At 39.3% G+C, this 17,319-nt stretch overlaps 1 protein-coding gene across 9 annotated transcripts in view; it reads right to left on the bottom strand.

Moving 5' to 3' along the window:
* The window catches only part of ASAP1 (ArfGAP with SH3 domain, ankyrin repeat and PH domain 1), a 395,575-nt gene that overhangs the window by 112,119 nt on the left and 266,137 nt on the right, over positions 1-17,319 (bottom strand). For all 9 annotated transcript variants that reach the window (XM_055287244.2, XM_055287246.2, XM_055287247.2 and 6 more), the window contains 4 exons: positions 16,815-16,944; positions 15,346-15,431; positions 5,092-5,167; positions 3,661-3,747 (listed from right to left, as the gene is read on the bottom strand). In XM_055287244.2, coding sequence (XP_055143219.1) covers positions 3,661-3,747; positions 5,092-5,167; positions 15,346-15,431; positions 16,815-16,944 — 379 coding nt within the window. The remainder of the gene's footprint in view (positions 1-3,660; positions 3,748-5,091; positions 5,168-15,345; positions 15,432-16,814; positions 16,945-17,319) is intronic.

Raw genomic sequence — 17,319 nt, forward strand, 5'->3', positions numbered from 1 at the left:
TTTCTTATTTGAAAACCTTGTTAATGTATAAAATGTATTATTAAGAGGCAGAGTCTCAAATCTTTTAAAAGTGCAAGCAATTATACATTCATTGATTTAATGGGGCTATAAATGTTTCCAGTATCCAATTTAAAACTAAACCTCTACTACAGAAGCCTAAAATTTCTAATGCAAGGTATGAATGGAGTAGGCAAAAGATTCCGTTTCATTTTTCTAAGTATTTGAATAGTTTTCCAGTACCAGGCTACATGACAGATACTGTGACATGAGTAAAACAGAAACACAGAATCTGTCAAACCTGCAAACCATAATGTGATGGGGTTTTAAGAGAGTCCATAAGTGAATTCAAACAAAAAAGGTGTAATTTTTGGAATAATTCTGTATATCCTAAATATGACTTAACACCATTTAAAATACTTTCAGGCCAGGCGCAGTAGCTCATGCCTGTAATCCCAGCACTTTGGGAGGCTGAGGTGGGCAGATCACTTGAGGTCACTTGAGGAGTTCAAGACCAGCCTGGCCAACATGGTGAAATCCCCGTCTCTACTAAAAATGTAAAAATTAGCCAGGCGTGGTGGTGCATGCCTGTTGTCCCAGCTGCTTGGGAGGCTGAGGCATGAGAATCACTTGAACCTGGGAGGCAGAGGCTGCAGTGAGTGAGATTTGTACCACTGCACTCCAGTCTGGGCGACAGAGACTCCGTCTCAAAAAACCCAAAACGAAAACCTACTTTCAACTCTAAAAACAGTTATATAGCAAATAGTTCTTTTGTAGATTAAGCTATTACAAAAGCTTAATTTCATAGAACATTTATTTGCTAAGACAATAAAAACTTAATAGAAAAAAAGAATGAGTTTACTGAAATTCCAGGGATCCTATTTACAACTAAAATTCTTGGAACTTCCTTTAATGGAGCCAAGTTAGAAGCCAGTGGGGGTGAGTAGGCTAAATGATTTGTTGCGTGTTTTTGATTCCTCAGTTAATCTTTAAGATTACTTGACATTCTTTTCAAATAGTACCATGGTCAGAACTCTCTGTGGATGGTCTCCTCTCACATTTCATCTCAGTCATGAAAAATCACTACCTTCTGAACATATTCTGCAATAAGTGATGATAAACAGCATGAGAAACGAATAGGCATGTTGTGAAAGATCAATTTATTACTTGTAAAACTCTGTGGACAAGGTACTAATGAAAACTCATCATTTATTAATCTGGGGTGGGGTTAGATCAAATTATGTGCATTTCATAACGTACACATTCCTTTGGCTTATATGCAACTTTGTTCTTTAGCTAGCATGAGCAGAATACTTAAGTCTCCATGCAAAACAAAAAGGGGTTGTAATAGTCCTCCTCTTTATTTTTCAAGAAAGCTTCCATATGTGGGAAAGAGGTAATACTGTGTGACAAAACAAAGGTAGGGAGTGGTTAAGTACATACCAGTAAGTAAAACAACAATAAATAAAAAAACCCCAAAAAACCTCCAATTTTCTCCCAAGACTGAAATCTACCACCCCATACTCCCTTCTACCTGGGTCTTTTTAATGCTCTTACACTGAGAAATCACTCAAAGAGACCACGTTTCTCCTAGGATTTACATGTCAGTAATAAGCACCTTCAAATGGCATGCATGGCATATCTGTGTTTCAGTCTGAAGTCAACTGGGGGTCTAATACTTGGAAGTTCTTGTAAATCACAGTCAGAGGCCTCAAACCACAGGTGCAGTCACTGCCTGAGACTCTGAATGACACGGATGCAGAAACTGCCTTAGTGTACATAGATGTTCCTGGCCACTCTGCCTACTCCACAGGTTAGCAGATGCCTAATGTTACAGTGCTATAGACTTCTCTCACTTGACCAATCCCCAATGCATATACAAAAACTGGATTTGGAGAACCAGAAAAATAGAGGCTAATATTCACTCAATAAAGAAAACCTTCAGGTTGCTTTAAAAGATTAGTGTCACTAGTGCAGGGCTTTCCATGTTTTATGGGAGTTGCTTTGTTTTAGACTCATAAACCCCTTTCAGAAATTTTAGAAATTAAAATAAGTGAACTTGCTATTGTTGTACAATAGTATTTAAAAACTGACTACAAAAATGCTGTATTTCATGTTATTATTAAATATTGCTCTTAATTTTTTTTTGTTTGTTTGTTTGAGGCAGGGTCTTGCTCCGCTGCCCAGGCTGGAGTACAGTGACACAAATACAGCTTACTGCAGCCTCCACTTCCTGGGCTCAAGGGATTCTTCCTCCTCAGCTTCCCTAGTAGCTGGGACTATAGGCACGTGCCACCATGCATGGCTAATTTTTCAGAATTTTTTGTAGAGACAGGGTCTTACTTTGTTGCCTAGGCTGGTCTCAAACTCCTGGGCTCAAGTGATCCTCCCACCTTGGCCTCCCAAAATGTTTGGATTACAGACATGAGCCACTGCTCTTAAATTTAACCGATAATAATTTCATAACAAAAACAGGCAAACTTTTAATTTCTCCCAGAAAGCAAATGGTGCTTACTATTTAATTTATCCTTATCATGAAGTCTATTGTCCCTTAGTGCAACACCCAAGGTCCTCCATAGTCAGGTCTGAGTTTTTACCTCAGAAACTGCATTTCTTACTCCTCCACCCATCCTGCTCCCAAATGTCTGCAGCCCCTTGAATATGCTGGGGAATTTTCCATCTCTGGGTCTTTTAGGTTTCTGTCTTTGGCTGCAGTCACCTTCCAATGTATCTCTAATAGTATCAATACCACTTCAGGCATGATGGATTGTTCATATGGCTGACTAGATAATGAGCTACTATATGGAAGGGACTAAATCTTAGTACCTAGAACTGTGCCTGGCACACAGTAGGTGTTAATGAAATGTTTGAACAAATGACATTTATAATTAAGGATCCGTACTGCATTCATCCAGCCTCTACCATGCATTCTATACTCTTTCAATATCCAAGGACCAACTCATCTCAGATTTCTTAATTGCGGGGCAAAGCTTCTGTACGATTCTGTATCAAAGTATTTCCCTGGCAAATGAGACATGCCTGTTTTGGTTGCCCAGAAAGACAGAAGTGGTCTGAAGAGAACAGCTGTAGAATGTACTGACTATGTTTCAGCATACACTACCGAAGTGCATGTCTTCAAAACTAGGATTGAAAATCTATAGTCATGGGGATGGGCACAGTGGCTCATGTCTGTAATCCCAGAATTTTGGGAGGCCGAGGTGGGAGAATTGCTTGAGTCCAGCAGCTCAAGACCAGCCAAGGCAACATGGTCGAACTCCATCTCTACAAAAAATACAAAAATCATCCAGGCATGGTGGCATGTGCCTGTAGTCCCAGCTACCTGGGAGGCTGAGGTGGAAGGAATGCTTGAGGTTAAGGCTGCAATGAGCCATAATTGCGCCACCCCATTCTAGCCTGGGTGACAGAGTGAGACCCTGTCTCAAAAAAGTAAAGAAAAAAAAATGGAATGGAATTGGATACCAGAACATGTTTCCTATAAGGAAGGAAAAGGAACTAAAATACAGTTTCTACATGGGGCTTATGGTCGGTACATACTTGTATATTATATATCACTGCCTGTCTTGCAGATCAGGAAACATAAAGGGTATTACAAGAAGCCTTACTTACACTGTTAGTCCTGTGGTAAACATGTAAACCACTTACTTCTTTCTGATCAAGTTGAAGAGAGGATTTTATTAAGTCTCGGAGTGCAGTTAGCTGTTTCTTTTCTTCATCCTGGGTCTGTTTTATCTATGAAAAAAAATTACTCCTATTACTTACCATTTACACTTTTATAGGCAGAGTTTAATTTATCCAAAAATACCACTCATCAAACAATTCTATTATATAGTTGGTTTTCTTACTAAAAGTCCTTCACACTGTCTCATTTTTGATATTTCTCATCTTATAAAAGTAGCAGCGGGTTTTGAAATTAGTGAATAATGCAACATGCATTCTTATTAAATAACATATCTAAGCTAGCTAGTTAACTCTGAAGTACTATTCTAAACAGCTTGAGAAATATCATTGAGAGTATTTGCTTCTGGCTTTTCAAAGGGTGGTAATGAAAATACCATGATGTGATTAAATGGCCCAGGAGAGAATCCTAAGAGTGACCAGGAGTCTAATGGGCCAATGCATACAACAAAGTTTACACAGCATGAAATGGGGACAAGGGATCGGTGCTGCTTTTTTTAACCACTTGGGACTTAACTGTAACCTGAACCATGTTTACTAAAAGAAAATCAGAAAAAATACATAGCTATGCATTTTTAAGTTACAAAAAAGGCATTATTTGTAATTCTAAAACTGTGAGGATATTTACTCATACTCATAATATATATGCTTTTATTTACCACCAAATGATTTTTGGGCAACAACTTTACCATTTCTAATATATACATTTAGACCTAGACACTAAAAAAAGAGAGATAATATAAAACATGCAAAAAAAAAAAATCCTTATAAATGAAAGGCGTGGTGGCTCACGTTTGTAATCCCAGCACTTTGGGAGGCCAAGGCGGGTGGGATCACTTGAGCTCAGGAGTTTAAGACTAGTCTGGGCAACACAGTGAAACCCCATCTCTCTACCAAAAGGCTGAGGCACGAGAATTGCTTGAGCCCAGAAGGCGGAGATTGCAGTGAGCTGAGATCGTGCCACTGTACTCCAGCCTGGGCGACAGAGTGAGACTCTGGGGAAAAAAAAAAAAACCCAAACAAACAAAAACCCAAAAAACTCTATAAACCTGCCTATTCAGAGTCAATTTTTATTCTTCCACAATCATGCATTCTTTCTGCAACTGCTGACCACGGAACACTCAAATGTGATGCTAAATGAATCATAAATGCAGAGCCATCTGGAACTGATGGCTATATACTCCCCTCCCTGCTCCTCTTATGGCCTCAGAAGGACTCTGGAGCATTTGACCATTGATGACTTCTCTGACTTAAACTGAAGAGTTATCTGCCCTAGGTTTGTACAGACATATCATCTAATCTTTTCTGCTTTTAACACCTTTCTAATACAGATTTCAAATTTACTGATATTTATCCATGAAAGCAAGTTAAATTGCATGTATTTTATAAAGAACTTACATTATATAAATCAGCAGCCAGTTTTTCAATGTACTGTTTCAACTTATCAGCCGTTTTCAAGCCATCTTGAAAGAAACTACAATTAAAAAAATCAGATTTACCACCAGTATAAAAAAAAAAAGAATATTTGTTTCCTTATGTGGAAATAAGAAAAGGAACTATTAATAACCTACAAAATCTGAAAATACACCTATCTGTATATATATACTCATTCTCTATGGATTTATCTATACAAGACAGTTATAAAACTAATTATGGTATTTTATAAAGATGTACCAACAAAGAAATTATGGCTACCAGTTGACATGTGATAGAAGATATCACAAGGACACTGGAAATTACAGTTGCAGTCCCAAAACGGTGATTTCATAATGTGCATATGCATCTATACATAGAACATTTCCTCCTAGTTAAACCATATTTGAATTCGAAGGAGAGAGAAAGACACATTAACCAGTGGAATATCATGAGGTTGATTTGGACACTATAAGGAGAAATATGATGGAACTACAGAAAAAGGCAGGAGAAAAGTCAAAATTCATTCAGTTCCTCAAAGATCCCTATGTTCCAAAATATATTTGAAACACAAGATTTCAAAGCAATAATACCAACGGGTTTGGAAAGCTTTATCCTACAACACATGGTTGCATGATTTCACCTGAAAAATAACAAGAATTAATATCTGTGGAGCATTTAGCACATGCCCAGCACTGCACTAAACACTTTACCCAAGTGATTTCATGTATACAACCCTAATGAATTAAAGCACTTCAGTCTCATCTCCATTTGTAAAACCGAGGTACAGAGTATGTATAAAACTTGGTCAAGTTGCTAGTAAGCAGCAGAGCTGATGGAATTCAGATCCAGGTCTGCCAGATTCTGATCCACGCTCCTTACCAGCAAGTGAAGATTTCTTGTCTCAGGTGGCACACTTCCACTCAGGAACCCAGTCTCTGATATCAGTTTACAAAAATACACAATATACCTCAGGAAACGTGTTTAGAATTCTCTCTGCCCTATTGGAAGTTTCTCTAACCATGTCCCCACAGCAGATTATTTCTCAAAACACTATCTGTTTTGCTGTCTCCCTACAAACAATGAGGACCTTGAGCACGAGGACTGTCTCACCTCCCTATCACAGTGGGCCCCAACACAAAGCAGAATGAATGAAGCAATATCAAGACATTTTAAGGCATATCTTTTTTTTTTGAGATGGACTCTCGCTTTGTTGCCCAGGCTGGAGTGCAGTGGCACGATCTCAGCTCACTGAAACCTCTGCCTCCCGGGTAGCTGGGACTACAGGTGCCTGCCATCACATCAGGCTAATTTTGGTATTTTCAGTAGAGACGGGGTTTCACCAAGATGATCAGGCTGGTCTTGAACTCCTGACCTCAAGTGATTCACCCACCTCGGCCTCCCAAAATGCTGGGATTACGGGTGTGAGCCACTGCGCCCAGCTTAAGGCATATCTTAAGAAACATATTTTAAGCTTAATATGTATATTCAGTGTTCAGTGGCAATAACACAGACTATTAGAAGTGGCCTTCAGACTGATTACTGAAATCCTACAAGTTCCAACATTTTTTAAGGCTGACATCTTTGGCACAGAAACCATATTGAAATAAGGAAGAAAAATACTACCTTTAGAGTTAGAGGAAAAAAGGGCTTTTCGGTTAACCATTTAACTGAAAAACACATGAACACATGTAAAGCCTCATATCTCTCTCTCTCTCTCTCTCTCTCTCGGCAGGGTCTCACTCTGTCACCCACACTGGAGTGCAGTGGCTCAATGAAGCCTCGACTTCCTGGGCTCGAGTGATCTTCCCATCTCAGCCTTCTGAGTAGCTGGGACTACAGGGCACCCCACCATGCCTAGCTAATTTTTATTTTTGTAAAGATAAGGTTTTGCCACATTGCTTGGGCTGGTCTCCAACTCCTGGACTCAAGTAACTTATCTGCCCTCCTTGGTCTCCTGAAGTGCTGAGATTAAAGGTGTGAGCCGCCGCGCCTGGCCTAAACCATTATTTTCTAGCATTTGGGTTTTCGGCACTGCCTATAGCGATACAAGTTAAAATTCTCAGTATAGAATTTTAAAAGTTTATGTTCTGACCCTTGAATACGTCTCAGTTTTATCTCCTACCATTTTCCCTTAAAAACTCCAAAGTCAAGCCATGCTACATTATTTCTAGTTGCTTGTTCTTTTTCAATCCATCCTTCCCCACTTCAGCCTTTGCATATGCTATTCCCTCTGCCTGGAATGTCCTTCCCTTCTATACCTGTGTAGTAGTACGTTCTCATGTTGCTATGAAGAAATACCCAAGACTGAGTAATGTATAAAGAAAAGAGGTTTAATTGACTCACAGTTCCACATGGCTAGGAAGGCCTCAGGAAACTTACAACCATGGCAGAAGTCACCTCTTCACAGGGCGGCAGGAGAGAGAATAAGCCAGCAGGAGAAATGCCAGACACTTAAAAAACCATCAGATCCCATGAGACTCACTCATTATCAAGAGAACAGCATGGGGGAAACTGCCCCCATGACTCAATTAACTCCACCTGGTCCTGCCCTTGACATATGGGGATTATGGAGATTGCAATTCAAGGTGAGATTTGGGTGGGGACATGGAGCCAAACCCTATCAACCTGCCTGCCAAACCCTCTTTTATCAAGACTCAGCTCGGCTGCTACCCCATAAGCAGTATTCTCTAGACCTGATAGTCAAAGCAGTGGCTTCATTGAGCATGTGTGCCCAGGCCTAAGTGCCAGACCTAGAGAGGTTGGCAATGTTCTGCACAGAGCAGGCCATCCATAAGTGTTAACCTGAAACCAGCGTCTTCTACATCAAGGAAGGGATACATGCCCAGGAGTTAAAAGTATGGGTACAAAGTTAATCATAGCAAAATCAGTTTTGGTCTCTGATACTGCACTTAAGTGATTTCTGGAGAAAAGTTTTGAAGGTAGAGCACTTAAATTTAAGATGGATGTTGTCAGGACTTCTTACAACAGAAAAAGCAATGGCTTTGGGGTCAGATGATTATGACCAAGAATCTGTGTTCTGGCAAGTCATTTAACTTCTCTTGGCCTCAGTTTGCTCATGTGTAAATGGGCAAATAATACAGACAGGACATGTGAAACCACTCAGCAAACTGTGGGGCAGTTAGCATGTGCTCAAGAAATCATTCCCTTCCCTGGAGCGGCATAACTTTATAATATAAGGAACTGCTTCCTTTGCAGAGGGATACAGATTCTTTGTAGATATTTTTGAAAAGGTATTTCATTTTCACTTTCAACATAAAGGGAATTTAATCATTATGCTTTAAAAAAATGTGAGTTTTGCTTGGGTGACAGGTACACCAAGATCCCAGAAATTACCACTAAAGAACTTATCCATGTAACCAAAAACCGCCTGTACTCCAAAAACTATTGAAATAAACGTTTTTTAAAAATAAGAGAACACTAAATCTCTTCCCAATTTTTTTTTTTTAAAGGTGAGTTTCAACGAGAATGCGCTAGATCTGTGTTTTCCAATATGCTAGCCACTAGTTACATGTGGCTATTAAAAATTAAATGAAAAATTCTGTTCCTGAAGTTTCACAAGCCATATTTCAAGTGCTCGGTAGCCATGTGTGGCCAATGGGTACCACGTAGATGGTAAAGAATATGAAGATTTCCACCACAGCAGAAAGTTCTACTGGACAACACCACTCTAGATAAAGAATAAGCAAATACTTGAACAGCACAAAAGAAATACTGGAGAACACTTTATAAATTTTAGGGAGAAAGATGGAACTGTTTCAGTTTGAAATGACATTGATAAAAATGAAAATTCCTGCCAATTACAAGGCTGAAGACTCCAAACAAATTTACTTTCCTTCTGCTTCAATTATTCAGACTGTTACATACCCAGAGACTAAGAAAAAACAATGTAATAATTGCTTTAATCTGTAGCATAATCCCATTTTTGTAAACAAAACAAACCAGATACATGAATCTAGTAATCATCTAAGTGAGGAGATTATAGATTTTCTTCGTTCTTCCTTAACTTCAGTTTCTAATTTTTTTCTTAAGGATATCATGTATTACTCAGATAAAACAAAATTAAAGAATCAACATTTTGTCTGGGATGAACAATTCGGAGGCGAGCCCCTTGCAGAAAGTCATTTTAGGGAGGGCCAAGTTCTAGTTTTGGAAAAAAATAGGAGCAGGAAAGGAGGATGAGTTGTAGGAGAATAATAAAATAACCATGGCAGTCATTAGCAATGTATCAGTGACACCATAAAAAGCAAAGGGCGACATGCTGTCATCTGCACTGTCCCTCTGAGCTTCATTCTCTTCTCCTTGAGGGTCACAGTTCCAGCTGTGGACAGGGTGGACAGAGAGCCACCACAACCTGCCAAAACATTTCACAGAGGGCAGTGGCTTCTCTGTTCCTCCTTTCTCTCTTCTCTCTGTTTTAGCTGGTCCTAGTTCAGTGGACATGCAAGGGCTACTGCACACGTGGCTCATGCCTGTAATACCAGCACTTTGGGGGGCTGAGGCAAGAGGATTGCTTGAGCCCGGGAGTTTGAGACCAGCCTAGGCAACATGGTGAAGCCCTGTCTCTACAAAAAAATACAAAAATTAGCCAGGCTTGGTGGTACATGCCTGTAGTCCCAGCTACTTGGGAGATTGAGGTGGGTGGATCTCTTGAACCCAGGAGGTTGAGGCTGCAGTGAGCTAGGACTGTACCACTGCACTCCAGGCTGGGTGACAGAGTGAGACTCTGACTCAAACAGAAAGACAAAAAAAAGGCCAGGTGTGGTGGCTCACGCCTGTAATCCTAACACTTTGGGAGGCTGAGATGGGTAGATTGCCTGAGCTCAGGAGCTCGAGACCAGCCTGGGCAACACGGTAAAACCCTGTCTCTACTAAAAACAACAACTAGCTGGGCGTGGCAGCATGAGCCTGTAGTCCCAGCTACTTGGGAGGCTGAGGCACGAGGATTGCTTGATGCTTGAACCCAGTAGGCGGAGGCTGCAGTGAGCAGAGATCGCGCCACTGTACTCCCACCTGGGTGATAGAGTGGCAAGACTCCGTTTCCAAAAAAAAAAAAAAAAAGGCTTAGGAGTCAAAACCATATTTTATATTTTGGCTCTAAACCTTACTATACCTGGTAACCTTGGGCAGTTATTCACCCTGTCTGAATAACAGCATGCTCATCTCCAAAGTGGACATTTTCGAGTTTCAAGGAGCATCAGATGAGCTACTACAGACAAAAGTGTTGTTAGCTGGAAAGTGAAGCACATGTGTGAGTTCTGACAACCTATCACTACACTTAACACATAAATCTTCCAAATAGAAGGGAAAATTACCTCGAGGATGTCTCATTTATCTCTTAGCCACTTCCTCTATAAATTACTGTAACATAACAAGATCTTCAAAAATAAATAACAGTAACAGTAATGTAAGCTAACATGTAACTCAGTATTTACTCTGTACCAGTCACCGCACTATTACACACAATTCATGGAATCTCTTTTTAGTCTCATTACAGAACCAACCATGCAACAAGGTTCAGAACTTTCAGCCCCACCCCTCCTCCCATCTCTGGGGAGGGCAGAGGGGCTGGAGATTGGGCCAATGACCAACAGCCAATGATTTAATCAATCATCCCTATGTAATAAAACCTCTATAAAATCCTCTAAATGAAGGGGTTTAGAGAGCTGCTGGGTTAGTGAACATATGCCATCTTGTGTGTCTGGCTTCTTTCACTTAGCATTAATGTTTTAAATGTTCACCCATATGTAACATGTATCAATATTTCATTCACATTCAGCATTGTGGCTGAACAATGTTGCATTTTGATATACCACATTTTGTTTAACCTTTTATCAGCTGATGGGTATTTGGGTGTTTCCGTGTTTTGTCTATTGTAAATAACGCTGTTATAAATATTGATGTACACATTTTTATTTAAATAATTCTATGTTTAACTTTCTGAGAAATTCCCAAACTGTTTTCCAAAGAAGTTGCGCCATTTACATTCCTACTGGCAATGCATTGGTTGCACTCTTCCCACATCCTCACCAAGATTTTTTTGGTTTTAATTACAACAATCCCAGTGGGTGTGAAGTGCTATTTCATTGAGGTTTTGATTTGTACTTATCACTGACTAATGATGTTGAGCACGTTTTCACGTGTTTTTCTGGCCATTTGTGTGTGTGGGTGTGGGTGTGTATAATTTTTTTAATATACAGAGTCTTGCTTTGTTGCCTGGGCTGGAGTACAGTGGTGTCATTATGGCTCACTGCAGCGTTGATCTCCTGGGCTCAAGCGATCCTCCCACCTTGGCCTCCCAAGTAGCTGGGAATATAGGCGTGCACCGCCACACCTGGGTAATTTTTTATATTTATTTTTTGTAGAGACAGGGTCTCCCTGTGTTGCCCTGGCTGGTCTCGAACTTCTGGGTTCAAGTGATCCTCCTGCCTCGGCCTCCTAAAGTGCTAGGATTATAGGTGTGAGCCAGCACACCTGGACTGTGGTTGAGTTTTTTTTATATATTCTGGATATCAGACTCTTATCAGAAAAATGTTTTGTAAATATTTTCTCCTATTCTGTGGGTTGTCTTTTACTTTCTTGATAATATACTTCCATGAACAAAAGTTTTTAATTTTGAAGTCCAATTTATATTTTTCTTTGGTTTCCTGTGCTTACTTTGTCTGCTTTGACACATTTACTAAGCGTTTATTAAATGAATGAATATGACTTTGAGCAAAATACTTATCCTTTCTGAGCTACAATTTCTTGAGTGTTGGGAATATTAAATGAGAAAACACATGTAAAGAACTTAGAGGTAGGGCCTATATAATTTGTCCTAGAAAATAAGCTCTCGGTAAATGTTAGCTATTATTCTTATTATCTGTAAAATGACAGATAATAAAGCAATGTTTATAAATGCTGTTAACTCTGCAGGTCATAACGACACTTGTGAGGAGGTAAAAGGAGCAGGTGAACTGGAGGATATGTCTGTTTGGAAAGCAGCATGTTACCGACAATGTTCGTGTCTGAAATTGAGTAGTAATTAGTGTGAGTGAGCTGAAATGGGTTGGAAACAGTTACAAGCCCTTCTTTTCTGCTCCCTTTATTTATTTCTCCATTGTAGTAGCTTCATCCACACTGAAGTGTCATGACTATTATCACCTGGGCAAATTCACTGTTGAGTACCAGCTGACTTTGTACTGAAAATCACTTTAGGAACTGAAGTAAGTACTGAGAAGAATAAATCTTAAAAACAAAACAAAACAAAAAAACACCTAAGTACAGAATGCTTAACAGGTCCACACAATATGCCTATTAAGAGTTTTGAGGAACTGACTGAAGTAGAAAAGAATAAAGGAAACGACTCTGGCTTCTTGCTATGATAGAGTTCTTCGGGTTCAACCGTGGAGTAACTTTTAGTTGAATCCCCTTATAACATGGTTCTACTACTTGATGTCTTAGAACATCTCTCTCCCTACAAGGTTTTTACTGTGTAGGGTTTTCTTCTGATGATCTCTCTCTGACCTAGGGGACATTCTTCTACCAGATTGCAAACTGGTAACAAAATCCTAGCTATCCTCCAAGTTCAATGACAAGTCCCACCACTTCCTTCAAGGTGCTAGTACCTTCTCCTCAGTCCTCCTGGTCAGGTGTCTCTCTTCCTGTTTTTTTTTTTTCTTTTGAGACGGAGTTTTGCTCTTGTTGTCCAGGCTGGAGTGCAATGGCGCGATCTCGGCTCACTTCAACCCCTGCCTCCTGGATTCAAGCGATTCTCCTGCTTCAGCCTCCCAAATAGCTGGGATTACAGGTATGCGAAACCACACCTGGCTAATTTTGTACTTTGAGTAGAAACGGGGTTTTGCCATGTTGGTCAGGCTGGTGTTGAACTCCTGTAATCTAATAAGCCACCTGCCTCAGATTCCCAAAGTGCTGGGATTACAGGCGTGAGCCACCGCGCCCAGCCGTCTCTCTTCCTTTTGATGCTCCATGCTACTTGTCACTGTCCAGCCCCATTATGATTAATAATGGATCCGACTTACTTCCTATACCTGGACAATTAACTCCTGAGGGGAAAAGCCTTGCTTTATCTCTATCCCAGAACCGGGCACAATACCTGATCTTTGGTAAAAGACTAATAAATATTTGCGGAAAGGAAAAAAGCAAAAAATAAGAGAATAAAGGGAGGATGCATTAGCTATAGAAGTTAGAATCACCATTACTAGCAAAGGCTAATATACGGATACTTTACAAAGCATCTTCTATTTTGAAAAACTCTTGTTTGTGTAGGCCAAACTCTTCTTTATAAACTTACAGAATTTAACGTGAAAATAGATTTCTAAAGTCAGGTGAAATCAGTTTTGCTGCCAAAGTATTGCAGAATTCAGGAGACTGAGAGATTCACTTATTTCTTTAAAACTTTCAAAGGAATTAAATGTTTCCAGGAAAACTAAATTTGATGAAAGATAAAAAAATTCCACCCAATACTAAAATCAGGGACCATTACAACACAGGCCAAAGTTTCGTAACTGCCCAACCACACTACAAAGCCAAAAGCAAGTTAGTTAATCCAGGTCTTCAGTAAACAAACTTAAGGTGAAAACTGTTTCTACTTCAATATATTATTTTTATTTTTGAAAGACACTTATATAAGGTAGAATTTACTTTGAAAAAAGTTAACATCATCAAATTTATGTAAACAACAATTTGATCATCAAAGAGGTTTTCCTTGAGAAATATCCTAGACAATAAAATATATAAATAAATAATTTTAAATGCCACTTAGAATCATCACAGCTGTCAACACATATAAGGTTGCAGGCACTGGGCTAAGCACTCCATATGCATTCTCTTTTTCACTTTTTACAGCCTTACAAAAACCCTAAGGTGGCTGCTACAGAACCGTAACCCAACTTGACAAGTGAGTATACTGAAGTTTAGTGAAGTACCTGATTAAGAATATAGTTACCTAGCTGCAGAGCCAAAATGTGGACTCATCTAATTTGTCTAACTCAAGCTTTGTGCTTTTGCCATAATATTAACACTGACCTCCTTAAATGTTTTAGTTGAATACAGGTATCTTTCTAAATATAACTATTGAAAAGAATAAGAAACATCAAAGGAAATTATGAATTTAACTTTTTTGAGAGTATTTTATCTAGTCTAAATGACCTTTACATTATTATGCTTATGAGAGCTGTCCATTCCACTTCTGGAAGGTCCTTGCATTATTTTCTGTATAACTTCCATCAACGAATACAGACTTAACTAATACAGACTTTACTTTTCTGTTAGCATCTGTATGTGTAGCTGGCACACCTTCACACACAGACTCTATCAGAAAACCCATGAAAGTTAACCCAATAAGTAAACAAGCAAATGTGGCACCACAGAATCATAAACATAATAAAAAGATAACCCTGCAATATAGGCAAACAAAAATGGTGCCAGTGTAGAACAACGGATATCTCTCAAAATATAACACCAATTATATAGGAATCCATGTACAAATGCAAAGTATTCTTAATGCCCAAACTATTTAAATTCACTTAATTTAGATGAAACAAAACAAAACCGAAGACTCCAGGTGGAAATACATGGTGCAAATGGTGCAATAATAGGCCAAGGCGGGCGGATCACGAGGTCAGAAGATCAACGCCATCCTGGCCAACATGATGAGACCCTGTCTCTACTAACAATACAAAAAAAAATTATCTGGGTGTGGTGGTGTGCGCCTGTCATGCCAGCTACTGGGGAGGCTGAGGCAGAAGAATTGCTTGAACCTGGGAGGCGGAGATTAGAGTGAGCTGAGACTGCACCACTGCACTCCAGCCTGGCAACAGAGTGAGACTCTGTCTCAAAGAAAAAAAAAAAAAAAAAAAGGCAAAATACCAAGTAAGAGAGTCAGGGAAGGGGGTCAACAGAAAGGACTCTTTAGTGGCAGGGGATCATGCATCTGTAATAAGAGCTCCACAGGCGATCAAATTTAGGAAGAAGTATTTGTAAGTATTTGTCTTCTTGTAAGGAAGACAGTATTTTTAAGCCCTAACTTGAGCTACTGATTTGCATAAAACACTGAAGATGGAAGACACTATTTCTTATCCATTTATCTGAAAAAGGTCATTATATCACTTTATTTCATCACGAGATGAAGAAAAGATACGAAGAGGATTAAGACAAATAGTGAAGTACAGGGGGCAGTAACTGCGCTCATAACAATGTTTGCAATATTCTACTCACTTGCACTGTGCATGGTAATACTTTATAAGATTCTGCAGCAGATCCACACCCTTTTTGGTCTTGATTTCATTAACTTTAATGAGATACTGTGAAAATAAAACAGGGTTTTATGTTGATTAATTCCAGATAGGGCTCTTAACATCACCGCTGAATCTGCACAAGTTACCAAGCCTTGGTGTCCTTCAGACAGTTTAGAGAATGCTGATTTTGCAGTCACAAAGTGTTCAAAACAAATTGACTAGAGGGTTAGCATTTTATAAATTCTTTTATGATTAGTTTACTCAACAAGCAGAAATAAAACACAGCAAAACATTCTAGAATTATTATTTCCCCTTGGTGCAGTGGATCTCAAACGTATAGTTTATGTGGTCAAAAATCTGAAAGATTGTTTTTTGCAGAAAGTAAATAGAACAGCATTCTCATCAAATAATATACCATAGGATATTTAAACTTTAGGAAAAAGAGGTGAATCAGAAAGAATTTTTACTACTCAAAAATTAAAGAATAAAAATAAGAATAACCCACTAATTTATTCAGGTAACTAAACACAGTAGTGTACTTGTACTGTGTACTGGTCAAGATTTTCTATTGACAGTTTGCTGCTTGCTCACTTGTTTTTATTGTGTGAAAAGGTTCATGAGAACACAAACTCAAGGAGCCAAAGGGTTATGAAACAGAAAAAAGAGAGAGAGACAAAGAGAAAGAGAGAGAGAGAGGTGAGAGAGAGCGAGAAGGAAAGAGAGAGGGAAGGAAGGAAGGAACGGAGGAAGGGAGGGAGGGAGGGCAAGGGGAAGGAGAAGGGGAAGGGGGAAAGAGAAAGAGATGGAGGGAAGAAAGAGAGAGAGAGGAAGGAAGGAAAAGGAAAGGGGAAAAAAATCTAGGAGAGGAAAAAAATTTGAGAAAGTTCTCCACTTTTATTATTTTCTGAAAACTGCAAAAGAAACTCTTACTCAACAGCAGTGTCAGAACAGGTTGGTTTCTAGGTCAAGAAGTGTTCATGTCCAATTGGAATTCAGTTTGAGAACCACTGCTCTAAGTTTAAGGCAGCATGCTTTTTGTTGCATTTTTTCGTGAAATCGACTGACAACTTCATTTGAGTTTTCATTCAAACTGGACATATGGTTAAAAAAACATGCTCTAAACATACACCAATAAAACTTAATATTCACCAGTGTTACCTCACCAATGTTTTCCTCCCACAACCACTCACAAGCAACATTAAGGTTCTCACCAAAGAATCCTGTTTTGGCTTAAACAGCCCCATAGGGCCAAGGCTCAAAATATGAGACAACAGTGCAATGGCAGGTTCCCAAAAGGCTTGGAGAAAAATGGAGATTAGAATCCTTAAGAAACAGTTTCCTCTCTAACAATCAAACACAGTCTGCCTTTAAGCATAAAGACTGCTGACTAGCAGGAAAAGATCATAGTTGTTATAATTCTAGGCAAATGATGGAAAAGTCCATTCTTACTTCACACATTTGGAGCTGAAAGAGGCGCCTTTCCTTCTCCATTTCTTCCGCAATCTCAGCTCCTGTTATCTCTGTGCGGATCATTCCATGTTGTTTTGCATGCTCTCTTTTCTCTTTCTCAATTTTTGTACTGTAATTAAAGCCAATGTCATTATTTAAAAAAAAAATATACACTCATGTACAATACCAACAGTAGACCCTAATACAAACTATGGATTTGGGGTGACGATGTGTCGATGTAGGTTCATCAGTTTTATCAATTGTACCACTCTGGTGGGAGTCAGTGATAAAGGGGGAGGCTGTGCATGTGTGGGGGGCGGGGGCATATGGGAACTCTCTGTATCTTCTGCTCAAGAAGGAAGTCTACTAAAAACAAACCACACTCATGTCTTCCCATTAACAAGAGCCACTGATTATTAATTCCTAAAGTTAAGAGGCAAGAATTCTTAAGTTGGTACAATCAATCAGAAGTAAAAGCCTACAATCAAAGAGAACACACACACTG

The sequence above is a fragment of the Symphalangus syndactylus genome, chromosome 7 (genome assembly GCF_028878055.3).
Source record: "Symphalangus syndactylus isolate Jambi chromosome 7, NHGRI_mSymSyn1-v2.1_pri, whole genome shotgun sequence".
Classification (NCBI taxonomy): Eukaryota; Metazoa; Chordata; class Mammalia; order Primates; family Hylobatidae; genus Symphalangus; species Symphalangus syndactylus.